This window comes from Siniperca chuatsi, linkage group LG5, assembly GCF_020085105.1.
Source record: "Siniperca chuatsi isolate FFG_IHB_CAS linkage group LG5, ASM2008510v1, whole genome shotgun sequence".
Lineage (NCBI taxonomy): Eukaryota > Metazoa > Chordata > Actinopteri > Centrarchiformes > Sinipercidae > Siniperca > Siniperca chuatsi.
Genome location: NC_058046.1, coordinates 3,547,999 through 3,567,189, shown reverse-complemented (window position 1 = coordinate 3,567,189; position 19,191 = coordinate 3,547,999). Strand labels below are relative to the sequence as shown.

Sequence of the window (19,191 nt, the reverse complement as noted above, 5' to 3'; positions counted from 1 at the left end):
AGCATCCACCTCAAGATGCAGTGAGATGACTTTTTTTTATTGCATCAAACAGCAGTATAGCATGATAAATACAATATAAGATTTACCCTTGTGGGGAAAAAAAAGATGGAAAGTAGTTGTATCAAATGGTTCCACTGATTAAAAACACAGCAACCTGCAGGTTTAATTCAAACAAATGTGCCAATGGTTGTGTAGGTTAATGCAGTGCTTAAGGCCGTCAATGTAGAGCGCACAGAGAACTAGTTCATGGAAGAATTCAGCACTGAAAAGTGCATTCATCAAAACAAAACAAATGACCTGATAACATTTTCTCCGTTGGTTTCTGAATGGATTTTCCCTTTATGAATACACCAATTCACATTCTGCAGCGGAAAGACCTGTGATAAAGACTATCTCTGGTGATATTCTGTACTGTTATTGTCAGCAAATAACATGACATTAACAAGTATTGTGTGTGTATCCAAAGCCTGTTATAACTTATTCCTCTGTGCCATAAAGCACCAAATATATATTAATCCACAGCTCCTTGTGTTTGAGTAACGTTAGTAAGAAAACTGCATCTTCAGTACAAACCAATGGGCTTGGTAGCCACAGACGGGGTAAGAAAGTCAGTAACACATTGTTGGTTTTGGTCTTTTCCTGAGATTTGTTGACAATAACAGAATGTATAGAATACCGCCAGTCTTATCCTTTAATCAATGGTTACCACATCTAATGTTAGCAGCACTTACATTGTTGAGAAAATAGCAGTACAGCTTGCGAGTTTCTGTTGGGGTCAAAGTTCTTGAAACACAAACCTAGACTAGTGGTCTAATGTGGCTTTGTGTTTTATTTCTTCCTTATTTTTAACAGAATGTGTTGAGTTGTAACTTAATAAAAAAGAAAGTTAACGGTACATAGAGGTTTACTGCTAGAAAATAAGAAAACAGTTAAGACCCTAAATTTAAACCTGACCCAATTAAGAGATCCTTTTAAAGGAAGTACAATAAAATTCGATCCCTTCTAGTATTCAAAGTGTAACAAACACATATCACAGCCACATTTGGCTGCGTAAAGACTACTGTGAAATTATGCATAGAGAAAGGTCTAATCAAGATAAAACAAAGTGGTTAAGGTCAACTCCCAAACGATTCCACCGACATGAAAGGCCAACACGGGCCGACTGTGTCGTGGTTTCCGAGGTACTGTGCGGCAAGGCAGAGCCCAGCTCGGATAAGGCTTTGTGGTGCTAAAAAAAAACATATTGGTAGATCAGAAGGCAGGCCATAAAGAGCTTTTTGCAGTGAGTCAAGCGGTCAAACGTTAAGCTTATCATCACAGTACGATTTTTGAGTGGGTTTTCCGTTTCTCCCGGTCCAAACGTCTTTACAAGCGTTAAGATGCAGCATAAAAGGCTTCTCAGCAAACAGGTACAGCTGAAAGATATGTGGAAACATTACTCACACTCCACAGGATTTAGGTTTTTGTTATTGAAACTGAGAGATGTATTAAAATGTTTGTTTGTTTTTTAAAGAAGCGTTAGGACATTGTTAGCTTGTCATTTCATGATTGAAGATGTTCCCAAGCCAAAAAAGCTCAGGGGTTATTTAACAGCAACTGGCAGAGCGGGAAGATGCAAGAAAAGTCACTGCTTCGAGGGAAAAGGTGCTGATCCGAACGGGTCGAGCTCCAGCGGCTGTGAGGATGGCGGTGGCGGCTGTTGCTGAGGTCCACTGTGGATGACCATTTCTGTGAAGGGCACCGCCCCGAAATCATCCATGTTTCTGCTTTCTCCAAGATCACCGTGAAGAGAACCCGTCCAGGACTTGCCATTGGCTGTGCCCATGTCGCTCTTGCTGTCAGCGAGTCCTTGAAACTGGCCGTGCCGGCTGCCATCCTGAGGATGGAATGGTTTGGCTCCAAACGGGTCTAAAAGGGCCTCATCTACCGGCAGAGAAGCTCCTTTGTCTTTCCCTTCAGCCATTGTTATATCAACACTGATGTTCTCTTTAGAGTCAGAGGTGCTAAGGAACTCGTTGCTGCTCTGCGAGTCTCTCTGGCCAACCTTCTTGTGTCTGCGGACTCGCTCAGGTGTGCGGTAAGTTGGCTTGTTGGTCTTGCGGCCTCCAGTTGGCGTACTGTGGTGGCGCTTGCCGTTGCTGCCGCCTGCTGTGGCCTCCTGCTTGGTTTTTCTCTGGCGTGACGACAGCTTCTGGAGGCTGCGCTGCTTCAGCCTCTGTTGCTGAGGGCTGGCTGACTCCTCAAAAGATGGCCGGAAGATATCTTCTGCGCTTCTAGAGGTGGTGGGGGGCGGTTCGGTGGGGCCTGGCTGGAAGGGAGAGAAGCCGAAAATGTCGATGCCCTCAGGGGAAATGGGCGGCGTTTGGCCCATGGGAACATCACTGCCACTCTTGCCCGACTTTGAGAGGTTCCGATTGAATGGCGCTTTGGTAAAAACGTCAAACTCGTCCGCAGCTTGCGGCTCATGGCTGACTTGCCTGAAAGGCGCTTTGGCAAAGATGTCCGAGCTTTCTGAAGGCCCGACAGGTGAGACTCCTCCGAGGAAGGGAACAGCACCAAAAACATCCACAGGATCCACAGCTGGAGCAGCTCTCACTCCGCTGGGCGACTCAGGAGGGGTGATCAGAGTCATGTCAGAATCCTTCTGAGGACTCCTGGTGGCGGCTGAAGTGGCTTTACCGGCCAGAGCTTTCTTTGAGCGACTCTTGACCCTGCTGGGGTCGTAGTAGGAATCAGAGCTGTGCTGGTCTTCATCCTCCTCTCCCTCTTCTTCAGAATCCATCAGCAAAGGCCTCTGTCCTAAATTCTCTGGCTCAGTGTCTTCTCCATGCTCACTGTTCAGGCCTTCTTCCTCCTCCGGCTCTTCATCCTCACTGCTTTTTGACGAAGGAGGGTCGGACTCAAAGTCACTGTCGGACTCTTCACCTGGTCTGCAGTTGCTCTTTTTGCCTGGTTTGTGTTCCTTGGCCGCCACCGGCTGCTGCAGGCCCTCTGCAGTGGATGAGATGGGGGCAGGAACGCTGACTTCCTTATTGGTCTGCTCAGTCTTTATCACATTGGTACCTGCAGAAACAAGACACAAATGCAAGAATTAAAGATGTTACCAGCCTTCTTGTATTTTTAATATTCTTTTGAATGTGCATTTCATGTTTTAACCTCAGACCCTTCCTTCCTTCCTTAAATAACAAGATGAGTGACAGAAGGAGAATCTTGACGCCAGAAGTACATTTTCATTTTCTAAGAATGCCTCTTGGCCCCTTTGACCTCTGTAATATGTGGCACTGCTGAAATCAGGATTACTTGACTTACATTTGGAAGCCCACAAAAACAAATAGTTTGTCCAATACTGAAGCAGAAGGAGCAGTGAAGGAGAAATCACAAAACTCAATATGGCCGAAAAGCTGCTCTGACTTCTCTACTCTGACCCTGCAAAAGAGCAGGCTTAGAGGCAGAAGAAATGAGACGCACAGCTTTTCAAGATTCACAAAGTTGCTTTTAAATTTAAATCTCATGGTGAAAAGCTTTACGATGTCAGTCACCTCCTTTAGACTTAAAAAATAAAGCTTTGTTCTGCATTTCTATAAATTCCTACGCATATTTGGCATTTGCTGAAAAATTTGTGCCTTGTGTAAATTTATTTCCAAGAGATTTGCATAATGGCAACTTAGAAATTAGCCTAATTAGCAAGTGGATAGTCTCCAATTATAGTGAAAATAAGTTGTGCCATACACAATGAGCCAATTTATTGTTCTCTATCAGTGGAAGCTCTACATTAGAAAGCAGAGAAAGGACCCCCTGCTGTGAACACGAAAATGGAAACCTCTCCACGTCTCCAACCATCCAAACTGGCAAGACGTGATGACAGATTAGCCAAAAGCTTTGTTATTGATAAATGGAACAATGCAACAATAAAAAGATAAAGTCTCTGGAATAAAACATTAATGCAGGAAACACGAGGTGTTCTGCATCTGTTCGCTCTACCCAATTGGTCCCAGATTATAACTTCTAATCATGTTCACCTCTCAGAGCGAGACAATCTCACACTATCTCACAATAGAAAAATCTTTAATCATGAGAGAAGACAGAGAAGACTGACACACAGATTTGTTTTGTCGATGTTCCTTTGGGGAAAAAGCTGAAGGATTACACGCTGCGTCTGATCCCTTAAAAGATACAAATAAGTGGTGAAAACATGCATGTGATTGCTCTCGTCTGATGGAAGATAAAAATCTGTTAGAAATGTCCGACAGCGGGCAAGAGCTTAGAGAAGTCTCTTCCCTCACGCAACAACTACTACTGAACCTAGATTTATTTGATGAAGCCGCAGAGGCGACCATTTACTGAGTGAATCTGAACCAAAAGGTTACTGACAATAAAAGACTGCTAATTTTATTACATAACAGTCTTACAGTCAAATGATAATAATGTAGTTGACTTCTCAAAATACTGGGAGGACAAAGCTCCTTAATCAACAGATTTTGAAAATTCATTATTTAAGTCGTTAATCAAGCAGAAAATCCCCACACGTCAGTTGTATCTGCTTCTCAAATGTTAAATTTGCAGGGGGTTTTCTCTTTTATGTCATCCAATCATTGTAAAATTATATCATTGAATACCTGAAGGTGTTGGCCTGATGGTCACATTTAAAATTTCAAGATGACACTTTAGAGAACTTATTTCACTTTTTTGGACATTTTATAGATTCAACGATAAATCATAAAAGGAAAATAATCATTAGTTGACTCCTTAATTACATGCCATTGTGGCTGGAATCCAGCAACATTAAAGAAATAAAATAAACATACTTAATACAGTATAGCACATTTCCTTATCACATCCACACTGAATGCAAAAGTTGCTTCTTTTTAAGAGAACTGTTCTGCTTTTTTCCCCACTTACAAAATAAATCTAATTTCTCTGATTTTATTCTAACGCACTGGAAAAATCACTTAGTAACTTTTTAAGTTGAGGTTAATTTGTTTTTTCCTTTGACACAGAGGAGGATTTGTGCTTTTAAGAGGAATGAATGGAAAGTCAAACAGTCAAAAGATGACCTATAAAAATGTAAATAATTTTAATAAAGATACTGTATGGTTGAGATTTTTACAAACTGAAACAGTTTGTTCAGGCGTGAATATCAGGATTAAATGGATTAAAATATCAATAGCCAAAAAAAACAAACAAAAAAAAATAAATTACCAGCCTGTTTGGGGTCACATCACTGCAGAGGATTCACTTTTAGAAAAAGGTTTGGTAAAGGAGAAAAATATTTCAACTGTACCACTTCTCCGTGTCACTCTACAGTGCATCATCAAATGAACTAAACCAGAGGATCTATTTTGAAGCACAGACTGTTTACTGCAGGTATCTTATATAACAAGCTGCTCTGTATATTCCATTTAAATAACCGCTTGTAAACCTGATTATTCAATTTCAAAATGAGAATGTAAATTATTTATGTAACTTTCTTTAGTCCTTTTTTGAAATATTTATTTCAAAGTTTTCTACTTGAATGAGCCATATTTAACTGACTGTGTGTTACAAATGATGTAACTGTACAAGTGAAATAACACTATAGACAGAAGGAAACAGCAGGAAACAGGAAAGCGCACAATTACAAATAAACGTGAAGAAATGTAAGTCATTCAAATAAGGTCATGAAATGTGTAACTCAGCCCTTTTTAAAACGTATTTGAAGGGGGGAAAACAGTCAAATGAAGCCAGGGGGAAAATGTCAGAACTTGCATTTACTTGTTTATCACCATCAGGGCTTTAACATGAACGACGCAGGCCATGCGTCCCCGAGTAAGCTGCTTATGTTTTAATGTTTTACACACACCTGTTTGTCCAGGACACACGCAGTCGACATTATTGTGCATTAATGTTTGCTTTGACCATCACCTTCCCTACTGTACATGGAGTTTGATTGGACGACAGAGAGCTCAAACAAAGACAGCCATGTTAATAACAGGAACATCTTGCACGTGGTGTAGTGGTGGAGAGACTCTAAACTTTCCAATACTTTAAAGAGCTATAAAAAATGAACCAAAGTGAATATTGATTTTAAACGTTTTTTATTTATCAGTAACATTCTATAAAGAAATACATTCACACTCACAGTTATGATACAGGACCTTTTACATAGTCTGTTGCAAAAACAAGATATGTATAAGACAACGTATCGATCTATAGGTTGTATTCTTACTGCAGGAGAGGTACCCGGAGCTGCTATCGAGTATAACTAAAACTGAAGAGTTGTGGCATTATTCAACACTTCTAATGAGAATGACTTAAAATAAAAAGTTCCCAAAGTTTTAGTGATCTGTTCTGGGGCTTCTAATGCCTCAGCAGGATGTAAAGCTGACAAGAAATACTAGAAAGGGGGGAAACCAGACCTCGAGACAGAGGAAAAAGCACAGAAAATTTGCAAATGTAAACAATATGTAACAACATATTCAATGTCTACGTTTTCTTGTTCATCCCACAAGTCCTGGGATAATATTTCACGTTTCCTCGCACTTTAAAAAAGAAAATAAAGTGCAGTTAATGGCTCTGGTCATCCCTTTCACTTTTGGGCTTTGATGGTTTGCCTTTTTCCAACTATAGATCCATCCACCAATACACATGAACAAGATGTTTCTGAGTATGGCTGTCTTACTAAATTAAAAATAAAAAGAAACAAAGCAAATGGTAAAATAAAAAAATAAAAAACTGAACTGAAATAAAGCAAGTTTTTCCCCCCACAAAGGCCCAATAAAAGCAGGCAGTGATATGAGCGGAAACATGAAGTGGAACAGAAGCATCAGGCAACATTTACTGTTCTCCAAACTTACCTTCAGCTAAACACATGAATTATATTTTACCAGGTAATATATTTGTACAAAAATGTGTATGATTCATGTCTGCATGGATGACTTTCTCACTTGCTGCTCTAAGGCGGAATAACAGCAGCACAGTGAGGATTAACAAACATACAGCCCTTTAGGATTGTATGGATTTAAAAAATAATAATAATAATAATTCTAATCAAAATGTTCACCATTTTGACGGATATCATCATACACTCATCAAGCATTCCTTTCTGCACAACAGTTTACATTTACTCTACTGAATGTGCCTTCAGCCAGTTGTGTTCAACGTAAAAAATAAAAATAACATGGTTTAGAGTACCAGGTTGTGTCAGTTCTCAGGAAAGTCCTATTAAGCAGATCTACATTATGTTGACAGATAATATCTGTCAGCATTGTTGGTCAGGTAGATGTTAATATTTTCGTCCTAAATTTTTTAACACTGTCAGAAAATTGAGGCTGTCAAAGCTCTGTCATCAGCTGTCAGAGGATTTGTCTCACAGTGCGGTCGAAGACCAATGTTTTAGATTGACAGCCAAAGATTTCGCATCATTTCTCTCATAATTGTCAACTTTCGTCTGTAACTCGCACATTGTGTAGGACCCTTTAGTATTTTATAGACAGAAGCACATTAAAAAGGTGAAATTATTTGAGAGGATGGACTTTAAATTCTGAAACTAAAGCTTCTGTAACAGCAGTTCTGCCTCTGAGAAATTTGCTATTACTGGAAGTAAAACACAAACGTCAAAAGCTGAACAAACACTGGTGTTGCCATGTGGACCAAAGTTCACCCAAATGAGGACACAGAGACACTACCACAGAAAATAAAACCAGACTGATTTATGCAAATGAGAGAGTGTAAAAGTTGCCAAGCGGCGTGTTGGCACCGGAATATTTAACAACCCAAGAATCACCTGGAACCTAAATACCCAACTGGCACAATGTGATGGCACAAACACAGGAAGCTAAAAGGCTGATCGAAAATTTGTTGCAAATTTATTTCATGCCAGCCTGTAGGAATGACACCCAGCTGCAACAAAGTGGGTTTATTTGACCTATCTGGGAATATTCAGTACAAAAGTCCCTTCAATCTGTTTGGTTTCTTTTTTTTTGGTTTTTCCTTTGATCCAATTTGAACTCATATAGAATTGTATATTCATTAAGTAACAAGAGAAGACAATAAAATATTTCCACACCTACATTCAAGTGCTTAGAGGGTTATATTGCATCATTATCTTGACTTATTCTACTCTATACTGTAGCCACTGGACTTGCATTAAGCCTGCATGTTTAAGAACACAAGAGATGAATTTACTGTAGAAAAAAAAAAATCAACTCTCACTCTCCTCTAGAAAATATCTAAGTGTTTTAGCATTGATACTGTTTATCATTAAATATAGTCTATGAGTTACAAACAGCGGTTCTACTGTAAATTGCCTATCAAAATGGTAACCAATTCACATTTAAGGAGCAGGAAGAGTACAGAGGCACAAAAGCTTATTGCTGCCACCGATGTAATATATGTAGAAATACTGCACTTTGATATTCACATTGTTATACCACGGCTATGATCTGTGTCTGGGTTAAACCACATGCAGTCTGACTGGTTAGTTAAGTCAAATGAGAACTATTATCTAGTTATATTAGAGTGGCTGTTAACATCGGCCTCCACAGTAAAGTGCACAGTCCACACGAAAACATTTGAGGCTTTATCCCAACAATAAAAAAAAACATTTTGCAATTTGTGAGGAATCTTTGCATTGCAGTTTCAATGGCCGAAGAGGGTCAATGGTGTTTCAATGTAAACAAATGGCAAAGAGCCACAACTCTGGAAGTTCAAGTGTCATCTTTTTCCCCCCAATTGGAGTTTATTAGTACCCGGGCTGAGCGATGTTAAATTAATATTCGGCAGACATTGTGGATGTGTACGACATCATGATGCATGAATTTTATTTTTTTTTTTAACTAAATGAATTAGGACTTACTATGAATGACTTCAAACCTACTGAACAAGTGGGAGAGGGAGAGATGAGTTAGACAGGGTTCTTGTGAGATGGCAGGATTATTAGACTGTGTCGCTGGGCATAAATTCCAAAAATCACGAGCCTGTGTGTACAACTTGGGACCTAGATCACTAGAGCATCTGAAAAAGGTTTAACATAGGTAGACCGTGTATCATAGCTAGTCAACATGAGAAATAATTACTCTGGGAGGGGCAGAATTAGCAACAACCAAAAAAACTGGATTGGGCACAAACCATCTAGTGAAAGGAAAATACAACCAAAGAGACAAACTGCCTGACACAAAGTCAGCCATCTTTAAGCTGCAAGTAAAATAGTGTTTAGCACTGGCTGAAACTAATAAGGAACTTCATTAAGGGAAGCGCAACTAGACTGTATCAATATTTGCTTCTCATGGAGCTCTAATACTTTCTGTGAAATTCTATTCTAATATATTACAAATCCATTACAATTCAACAGCATGAAAAAGCCATGAGAAATCAACAACCATATGTGATTTATGAAATCTTTTAAACCAGTAAGTGACAACTACATTCTATGGTGTATATTATTGTGCAATTTTGACATCACTCAGCCCTAATTAGTACCAGCCACGTGTCATGTTCTGCACACTGACAGGTTGCCACTTATGCCTCGTTATGTTCATATTGCTTTTAGTGCCGATGGAACTTTTTATCCAGCTGTGTTCCTTGTTGGACGCAAGGAGTTGGAAGTTTTTGCTCTTTGTCGCCAAAGTTTTTTATGCACTGAAATAAAAATTGTAATTTTATGCAAAGCACCTCACCATGAGCGTATACTTTTTTAGCCCGCATAGTGAGAGCCCTATGTGTTAGTACCTTGCTCCAGCCATTTGATCTAGACAGGGAATGTAACTCCAAACCCAGGCAGAGTTAGTGCCTTGCTTCACCCAGCGAGCTATAGAGGAGACTCGAAAACTTCTTCCAGCTGACTTGCATAAATGTTTTTTAGAGCAGGGCAGTTAGAAATGATCACCACCAAGCCTAGTATTAAAAGCCACAGCTGATTGCAGTGAATTCAGAAAGTGCTTTTACCACTTCACCGATGCACCTGCTATTCTGGCTTACGCTTTTCTTCCTAATTTAGTCACAGAGGAGCAGGAGCCTCGGCTCACTTTTACATTTTATACTGACAACAGAAGCACAACTAATCTGCCGACTGACATTGGGAAATGAAACAAAAATCTGACTGCTCATTGGTTTTTAATGCCCCACTGTGGGGTCTGTGTGGCATAGGAGCTCCTGACTGGAGGTCAGGTGGAAAAAGAAGAGCTGGACAGGGGGGCAGGAGAGGGCAGAGAGGGGGCAGGTGGCTCCACAATGTTGGGTCCTCACGGTAGAGACTCCTCTAAGACTTGCCTGCGCTGGCCACAAACGGGACTGAGCCAAACAGGTCCTCTGGTGGGGGGGGCTTGGCAGTGCAGGCAGCAGGCTGCAGTCGGTCCATTTCCAAACTGGCTGTTCTCTCCACTGGCTTTTCTGTAGTTAGAAGGTAACAGAGGGGAAGATACTTAGATCATCTACAACGATGACACCTAAGCAAGGTTTTTTTTAACCACATGGACCTCTGAATGTATAAACACAAAGTCACTTGTAAATATGGAATTAAGAAACTATTTCTTTTCCATTTAGACAATTGCAACTGTTAAACTATGCTGCATCCTATTGCAGTTGTCACAGGTGCATTTTCTTCAAACACAATCATGGGATACATGCACCCAAATGTCTTTCTTTGAAGAAAATGCGTTATTGATTGTTCATAAGAAAATAGCAAAATGTAAAAAACAAATTCCCTATGTTGTGATGTCAAGAAATTCTTAAAAAAATCTGAATCTGCACAAAACACTCATCACTTCCATTAAATTTCAGTGAAATCTGTTCAAATTAGAGTCATAAATAATTGACAAACACTATAATGAAATCACTGAAGGGGTCACTTGCTTGCTCTGAGCATGTCAAACTCCCGGTCGATCAGCTCCTCCTCGGTCAACTTGGAGAAGTTGTCCTCTCCGAAAGGGTTCCAGCCCGACATGTCGGGGGGGTTACTGACTGTACTGTTACAGCTCTGAGATGGTGGCGTGAGCCCATCTGAAGCAAGCAGAGGGTTTCTACTGTGGAGACAAAATAACAGTGACAACCTGTTATGGATAGGATTCACCTCCGGCACAGAGTAGTAAGGCTGTAAGATAATACCTAAAACCAAAATCTAGAAGTTAAAGAGAACTCTACTCTCTACAGAAAGTTTCTGAGGCTGAGGATGTTTGTCTGACAAGTAAGTTCACAAATCTCAGACAAACATAAGTATACACAACAGGCAGAAGTGACAAAAGTGTGCTTTTTAAATTTTGAACTTACTTTTGCACATTATGTAAACAAATTATATAGAGATATTGGAATCACCATTACAATCATGGATAACAGACTCCATATAATGGGAAACTAACTGTGCTTTTGTTATGTTATGTCAACAAAGACTTTTTTCCCAAAGCCATCTGTATTAAACTATGGACAAATAACGTAACTGCAATTTGGGAAAACTAAAATTATACTTTATTGTGGAAAAATAGTGGCTGTGTACAAGTTAATTAAATCCTTGTAGAAGGGAAAAAAATATTCATGTAAGCTTTCAATGAGAATGTGCAGCAGTGACATTTTCGCTGGAGAATCAACAGAAAGAGATTTAAAAAAAAAAAAAAAAAAAGAGAGAGAGAGAGAGAGAGAGAGAGAACACAAGTACATGTCCAACAATATTACCTGGGGTTAGTGTATGAGGGATCCACAGGTGATGGTCCCCCCAGCTGGCCAGTTCCAGCACCAGCAGTGGGCGTAGTCGCATTATAGGAACCTAGCGGAATCTGGAACTCAAGAGGGGAGGACATATAGGGGAGAGGCTGCTGAGCGGGATGATGCTGCTGCGGCTGATGTTGTTGATGATGCTGCTGTTGTTGCTGTTGCTGGACAAAAGCCTGTTGGTACTGGTGCAGCTGTTAGGGAAGGAAGAGAGGGAGAAGAGGGGGAAGGGAATGAGGGACGGACCTTTGATTTCATGGCGCACAATGATGGCAACAAGATGATGAAATGGGGTTAGAAACCAGTTCTGGATTTGGAAAGCTGGGGACACAGTGGAGGGGAGGGATGAAGGAATGAAAGTCAAACAGCACGTAGGACACCAAACTGAACAAATGAACTAAGTTCCAAATGCAATCAGGATCACGTCAAACACTGGCTGACAATTTTAAAGCTACGTTAATTGATTTTTTGGCAACTTAGGGGCAGAAAAAAAGTCCAAAACAAGCTAACTGATAAATAGTCTTAACATATTATCAGCTGTTATGGATAATATGTTAACAGTTAATCACCTATTTACACATCCAGCAGAAGCAGAGCAAGATTAGCATTTAGCATTCATTTGGAGCATTCAGTTGAATTCCAATAATTACTCTCCTTTTAGCTGTGGTTTGGTCTCTGACAGCTCCTTGGCTGCGCTAAATGCGCCCCTTTTTTCTCCAGATATAACATTTTTCCCGATGGATCTGAATCTGACTTCTTCAAAGAGGCTCCTTCTCCATTAGAAACACAAAAACACAAAGTGTTCAAAAATCTCCAGCCACAACAAAACCAACCGTAACTTGGAACTGGGACCACCAGAAGCATCTAGCAGGACTGTTCATGGACTAAAGCTCAGATCTTTGAATATAAATATGATATTTATGTGAATATTCTTAAGGAGTTGAAATGAGTCTAAACTTTCAAAAAAAACAAAACAAAAAAAACATTGCTATTTAGCTATTGTTGCTTCATCCTCTCCCTTTCCATGTTTTCTTAACAAACCATATTTGTGCACTTCTGTACACACCACTGTTGTGCTTTTAAAGTACTGCACAAATAAAGCTGATCTCATGTCATTACACCATATTACAAATTTGCAGTCACTTAGCAAAGCTTCCTCAGCACAATAAGGAGTAGGTCTAAGATCACAGAGGAAACGCTGCTTTTAAACATTTAGCAGGTATCTTGGGAATAAGAACAGTAATTTTGAGAGGTGCTCTCTTCCCCTGCCTGTGAACTGCTTCATATGTCAGGATGCAACACAGAGGAAACTGCTCGATTTCACCCTCTGTTCGATCCCCTTGTGGCTTCGCTCAGACCAGATTGCCTCTGAAATAAAACAGATGGTACGCGTTCGGTGGGAACAGACTAAAAAATGTTCCGCCCTAACAGTGCGCATTTGGAGGACCTGTGTTTGTGTGTTTGATTCGGTAACTGCGTAAATACTAGTTTTCTGAATATTTGGACAGAGTAAGTAGGAAGTTTGAGCGTCTGCTTCCAATGCTGCTTGGCACGGAAATGAAGCGATTCGACTGAAGAGGACTGGCTGCCAGTGTTTGGAACAGAGAGAGCAATTTTAGGGCATTCTGACATTAAATGAGTTAACGTGTTATTTCATGCTGCGTCTCCATGTGTTTCGCTGTCATTTGCTCAAACTATTTATTGCAGTTTTGGATAAAATCTTCTGCTCTGAAATTCTGTCATGATTTTGAGGTAGAAGCATTCACAAATGCTTGAATGGGCTTGAACGCGAACAAAAGCAAATTCAATTTGATGGATGTCCATTTTAGGAGCAAATAGAATTCAAGCCTTGGCAGCTTTGGTGCCAGAATCAGAACTCTTGACAGAACTCACCATGGCTGCGTACTGAGCCTGGGCCTGGGCCTGAGCAACCTGCTGCTGGTACATCGGCTGCATCATCATCTGCTGCTGCTGCTGCTGGAGTAGGGCCTGCTGCTGCTGAAGCTGGAGGGATTGCTGCACAGCCTGTTGGTACTGAGGAGGGTTGTAAAGGGATTTAATATCTGAACTTCCTCTTAGTGACAGTTCCAGACTTTGACTTCTACGATGATGTGTTGTGTGTTGGTCAGTGTGACGGATGTACCTGGAGGTATTGGAGTTGCTGTGCATGTTGCTGCACAGCTTGTTGTTGTTGTTGGTGGTGGTGATGTTGTTGTTGTTGTTGTTGTTGTGGTTGTTGGTGGTGATGTTGTTGTAGCTGCTGTAAACGCAGGTCACCAGGCTGTAGCTGCTGCAGGACTCGGTGCTGCTGACTGCTGGGCTGGGGCTGCACGGATGTTTGCCCTGAGCCAGGGGTGGGAGCTGACCAGACAGTTATCGATTGATGGATTTATTACTTTGAACACCACATCGAGCACAGAAGCCAACACGAGTAAACTGTATAACTGAAAGCACTGAGTGAGTATACTGTAAGAACTTTGCAGAAATGCCATTTCTTAACTCTGTCTGTCAAAAGTTACCACACCTTTAAAAAACTTTAGCATCTGGTTTCCTGTAATACATGCTCATATTGTGTCTTCATGTGGTAAAACAGGTTTTAGTTTTCTGAATTTATGTGCAATCATGTACAGTATGTGTAATTCTAGTTTCTTTTCCTTTTTTTGTGCAGAGATAAGAACATACCTTCAAGATGATGGCAACTTCTACAGATATAAAATATCAAACTCACTAATGATCAACAAACCTTTCTGGCCATTGCTGACGGGTGCTGAAGGCACGGCCATCTTGACAGGGGTGACAGTGTTGGCGAGGGGCAGGACGTTACTGTTAGCTGCTTTTGGCCTCTGTCTGGGAGCTATTGATGTTTCCGTCGGGCCTACAGACTCTGTTATCCTGGAAAGAAGGATGAGGTTGTGGTTTGAATTTCCTTGACCAATACCAATAAATAAATAAATCGTGTCCCTCAAAATGTGGATATGTAGATATGGATGTACAGCAAGGTTTGCACTGTGTGCGAGCCTGATGTCTAATGTGTTCTGCACAGATATATGTTAAATTCAGCACCAAACTGATTTTAATTTATTAGCCTGAAGATATAAATTATTCTATAAATGAAATGCAAATTATCAACATTGAAAGAGTTTTCTTATATTATTATATTTTGTAATTTATTTATCAGTACCTGTGCTTGTTTGTATGTAATAAGAAAACTAAAATAAGAAAAGTCTGCTCCCGTCAGTAAGCAGTACCTGGCTTTTGTCATACTTTTCCTTGCAGCAACCTCACTAGCTGTTAAAGGCTCTGGGAGCGACGTAGGGATGGGAGAGTTCTGGAAAAAGGACAGGAGTATTATGTTAATAAGCAATGACTGCAAAGGCTAAAACCACGCTGATTGCTTCATTCCGGTGACTTACAAAGAGATTTGGCACTGGACAGTCTTTTCCAGCTAATTTGAAGGCAAAGTAGGACACTTGGTAAATGTCTGGTCTCTTCTCCAGGTCTGGTTCGAGCATATATCCTGGAAAAGACAGAGGTCATTTTATACATGCTGTGCAGAACAACACTGGCTGGTTTATATTGGTTAATGTGCATATTCCATTTCGCCACTTGGTGGAGCTGTTGGTCAAATAATGTTAAAAAGGAAGATCCACTACAGGATGCATTCAGGGAAGTGAACAAGGCTGTCATGACTGATAGATCATAACTGGTTCAAACAGGCTAAAGTTGTGTAAATGCATAACAACAAAAATAAAGTCAGTTACAGATCGCTCTCTGTGGGTGAACACAGCAGAAAGAGGAACACTGTCAAAGTAACAGCAAAACAAGATTGTGAGTGCAAATTACAAGCTAGCTAATGACTGAAAATATATGTCTTTGCTGCATTCTGTGTAATTGCGTTAGTAACTATACTTTGACACAGTCAAGCCTTCAGTCAAGTTCCATCATGTGGAGAAAGCTTTCCACCTCAAACATGCCTTTTCTTCAGGTGTCCTTCATAACAGTATAAACTGAAAATATGGCAGAAAAAGAACTAGTACAGTACTTCTAGAGTAATAGTATGCTTTAAAGTTAAGCGTTATTTACCGTTTTAAAAGGGAGAAATAGAAGAGATACTAAATAGCGATTCACTAAATAGCGATAGGTGATTCTGAGGTAGTAATTTATTACTCCTGTATCATAAGAACACACATTCTGACATCATTAATCCATGTTAAATCATAAACTTACTGATTAAACAGTGTAACTTGAAGGAGAATTTGGAGTTATCTGGAACGATAAAGGTTCCATCACATATGGCAACTTGACTCTCCCCAAATGGAAGTGAGAAGAAACACAGCTTGTACAACAAGCATCCAAGTGCCTGTGGAGAAAACAGAAACAGTCTTGAAAAAAAAAACACCTGAACTTAGTAACATTTAGGGCTGGGTATCTCTTGAAATTTTCAATGCCGGTGCCAACACCATACCTGAGTTTATTGTATTGTGAAGTGAGAATTTAAAACCCTTTCTATAAAAGCCTTTTTTTATTTTTAACAAAAAAGCCAAACCTCAAATGCAACGCAGCTTAATTTTGGCTTAACACAACTTTGCCTGAATAAAATACAGCTTAAAACGAGAAAAAATATTATTCACAAAAGGAAATATCTGATCAAAGAAAACAAGACTATGAATCTGACCAAGCATTTGATGCCAACATTGTACGCTTGACTGTTTTTGATGTTCAGTGCTACAGACACATACTGTTTGGAAGTCAAAAAGTATTGAATTTTGATTCAATAGTAATTATCTAACTGTCGAAAAGGTTTACACTGAAACAGAGAAACACAAAACTGGAGTTGCCACTCTGGTTAAACCTTAGGTACTTCCCTCATTCCCTTGAGACTATGAAGATACAGCCACTACTACTACAACCAACAAGAAGTCTATATATGAGATACAAGACGTAGCTAGCTGTATATTGTAACACAAAACTAACCAGGGCTCGACATTTAGGCTTGTCTGCTTCTCCGGGACAAGTGGATTTTTACAATTAAACAATAAAAAATAAATTCTCCTTGTTAGGTGCCACTCGTTACTCGGCTATTTAGTTAAATGAATACATTCAGAATACCAATTTGAAACGAATGCATTTTTTCTCCTACAATACGTCCAACTCAGCAGAGTAGGAACCACTCGCAGTTCAAACATTTTACCTCAGAAGAACAGTGGCGGCGATGTTCCTTCAGGCTCCGCAGCCTGGCCAAGTGCCAGGGAAAGCAGTAACGTTAGCTAAGCACCAACCTAGAGAACTGTGACCTGCTCTCACTGAATCAGTCACAACTGACCCAAAAAGTTTGACGTTACCTAAACACAACGCATCTGTCATGTTGTTGGAGTTGAAAATACTCTGTTGTCACACTTTTTGTCTTAGCACCTATAACTTTTAAAATTTGTGTTATAGCTCTCAAATTTTGACAGAAAGTACCGTTATTTGTTTACTACAAATACTAATGTTTCCAAATTCTCCACCTATATAACAGAATTAATTCATTAATGTCAAATACAAGGAGTTCCATTGTTACAACCCCTCACTATCAGGGTAAGTTATAACACAATCTGGGGTTAGTTGTAAGACTGAAGAATTAAACCACACCACAAAATATGCATCTGAAGAAATGTTTTGCGCATGTGTCAAAACTTTAACATCTTCCTGTGGTTCACCAAGAACAAAAAAAAAAAAAAAAAAAAAAAAAACTCACCACTGACTGTTAAATCACTTGTTCAATGACTGTAATCCACAAAAATGAGATGTTGCTGATACATATTAATCACTTATCAAATAGGCTAAATTACATTATTTATGTGTAATTCATCTGGTATGTTTATTAGTCTCTCTCTCTCCCTCTCAAATAAAAAGTACAATAGCCATATGGCATTTCGAATACCTGTCCATTATGAGAAAAATAAAACAACAAAAGCAGGTCACCTAGGGGCTTATCTGAACATTAATTGGTATCACTCTGCATTGCCTATTGTACAATCTAAATTAATATGAAAATGATTTGTTGAGGTGAAAACGTTACATATAGCCACTTTAATAAAATGTATAAATTGAATAATTTATATTTTGACACTGTTTGGATGCTTTCAACTGTTCGTTGATCTGAATTCTGCATTCGTAATTTTTACCCTGACAAGTGACTTTTGTGACAAGTGAAAGGTAAATTTACTTGCCCGAAGGACAAGTGACAAGTTAATGTCGAGCCTTGCTAACCAATCTGTACTTTTTATAAGGCTAGAGGGAGAATTATCTGTGGTACTCACCAGTACCCATCACAGATACCGGAAATACACATGAAAAATAGACTTCTACAACTACTTAACACGTCAAGTACAGCCCATCCTAGCAGAAAGTGAAGCCCCAACCCTGGCAATGTTGTTGCCTTTCTCCACCCACAGAGATACACAGGACTGCTTAGCAAAGAATTAATGTTCCTTATTTCAGTGGCTAAAAAGCTGCTTTCAAAAAACAGGCCCAGAGTCTGCTCCCCTGGCAATATGGCTGTCCAAACAAATCCACATGCAAAAGTGCTGCGCTCCCAAATCATATATTCAGTTGGCGCTATATTTGGCTCCGGCATCTTTTCATTGATGATGCAGTTGGAGATGAAAGAGACTTTGGAATTAGCCACAGCGTTTAGGGAATGTTTTCCTTTAAGCACTCTATCTGAAGACGGATATTCTTCACAGTTCTCCACTCAACAAGCTAATCCAGTCTGATACTAAACTCCTAATCTGAGTCAGACAGCATATCCGCCAACAACCCCGAAATGCGTGGATAAATGCATGGCAGTTGTGTGAGGCACAATGTATAAAAACAGCAGAGTTTTCAAACACGTGGCTAAACACAGAACAGGAAGTAAAAATGCAGGGGTAGTCCACAGGAAGTCTGTGTTTTTGTTAAACGTCCCACAGTAGCTGTCTTCCTACAACCAGAGGCCAATTTTTTGTACTGGTAAAAGAGGGAGCCCCCTTCAGTGAAACTTGGGCTGACAGCTTTGATATGCAACTGTGTTTTGGTTTCTTTTATTTTTATTTTTTTGGGAAGATATTTTCTATTTTTGGTAGTTTAATGTGTAATTTTTATGTAGTATACATAGAGTATGCTCATATCTTTATATATTTTCGTATATATAAAATAAGCATTATGTGTGCTTCTTAGTAAAAACTTCTGGAACAACTGATCATTTGAGCAATCATTTTTAGGACTTCAAAGTTGTAAAACAACAGAACGTGAACAAGTCCAAGCAAAGTGCACACATTTAGATGCACAAAGTGTCCCATCAACAGCCACATCTTTATATGCTGGCTGTTTTAACTCCCTGGGTTTCAGTACCTCAAATTACACAGCTCCTCAAAATGGCTGCTGTCCAAGCCCTTGTTCCTGCCTCTGTACCTTGCACCTTTAAAAACAGCCAAGGCCTATTTCACACAAGCTTATAGAGGTCCTCAACTGGGCCTAATTATCTCAAACGGA

General features: G+C 39.8%; 1 protein-coding gene across 3 annotated transcripts in view; it reads right to left on the bottom strand.

Annotated features, from left to right (window-relative positions):
* Positions 1-16: 16 nt before the first annotated feature.
* The window catches only part of bmp2k (BMP2 inducible kinase), a 48,999-nt gene continuing 29,824 nt past the window's right edge, over positions 17-19,191 (bottom strand). For 2 of the 3 annotated variants that reach the window (XM_044195246.1, XM_044195247.1), the window contains 10 exons: positions 15,904-16,036; positions 15,090-15,193; positions 14,925-15,004; positions 14,420-14,568; positions 13,820-14,037; positions 13,570-13,710; positions 11,641-11,870; positions 10,828-10,997; positions 10,246-10,365; positions 17-3,063 (listed from right to left, as the gene is read on the bottom strand). In XM_044195246.1, coding sequence (XP_044051181.1) covers positions 1,625-3,063; positions 10,246-10,365; positions 10,828-10,997; positions 11,641-11,870; positions 13,570-13,710; positions 13,820-14,037; positions 14,420-14,568; positions 14,925-15,004; positions 15,090-15,193; positions 15,904-16,036 — 2,784 coding nt within the window. In that variant the 3' untranslated portion in view covers positions 17-1,624. The remainder of the gene's footprint in view (positions 3,064-10,245; positions 10,366-10,827; positions 10,998-11,640; positions 11,871-13,569; positions 13,711-13,819; positions 14,038-14,419; positions 14,569-14,924; positions 15,005-15,089; positions 15,194-15,903; positions 16,037-19,191) is intronic. The other variant, XM_044195248.1, reaches the window with a different exon arrangement.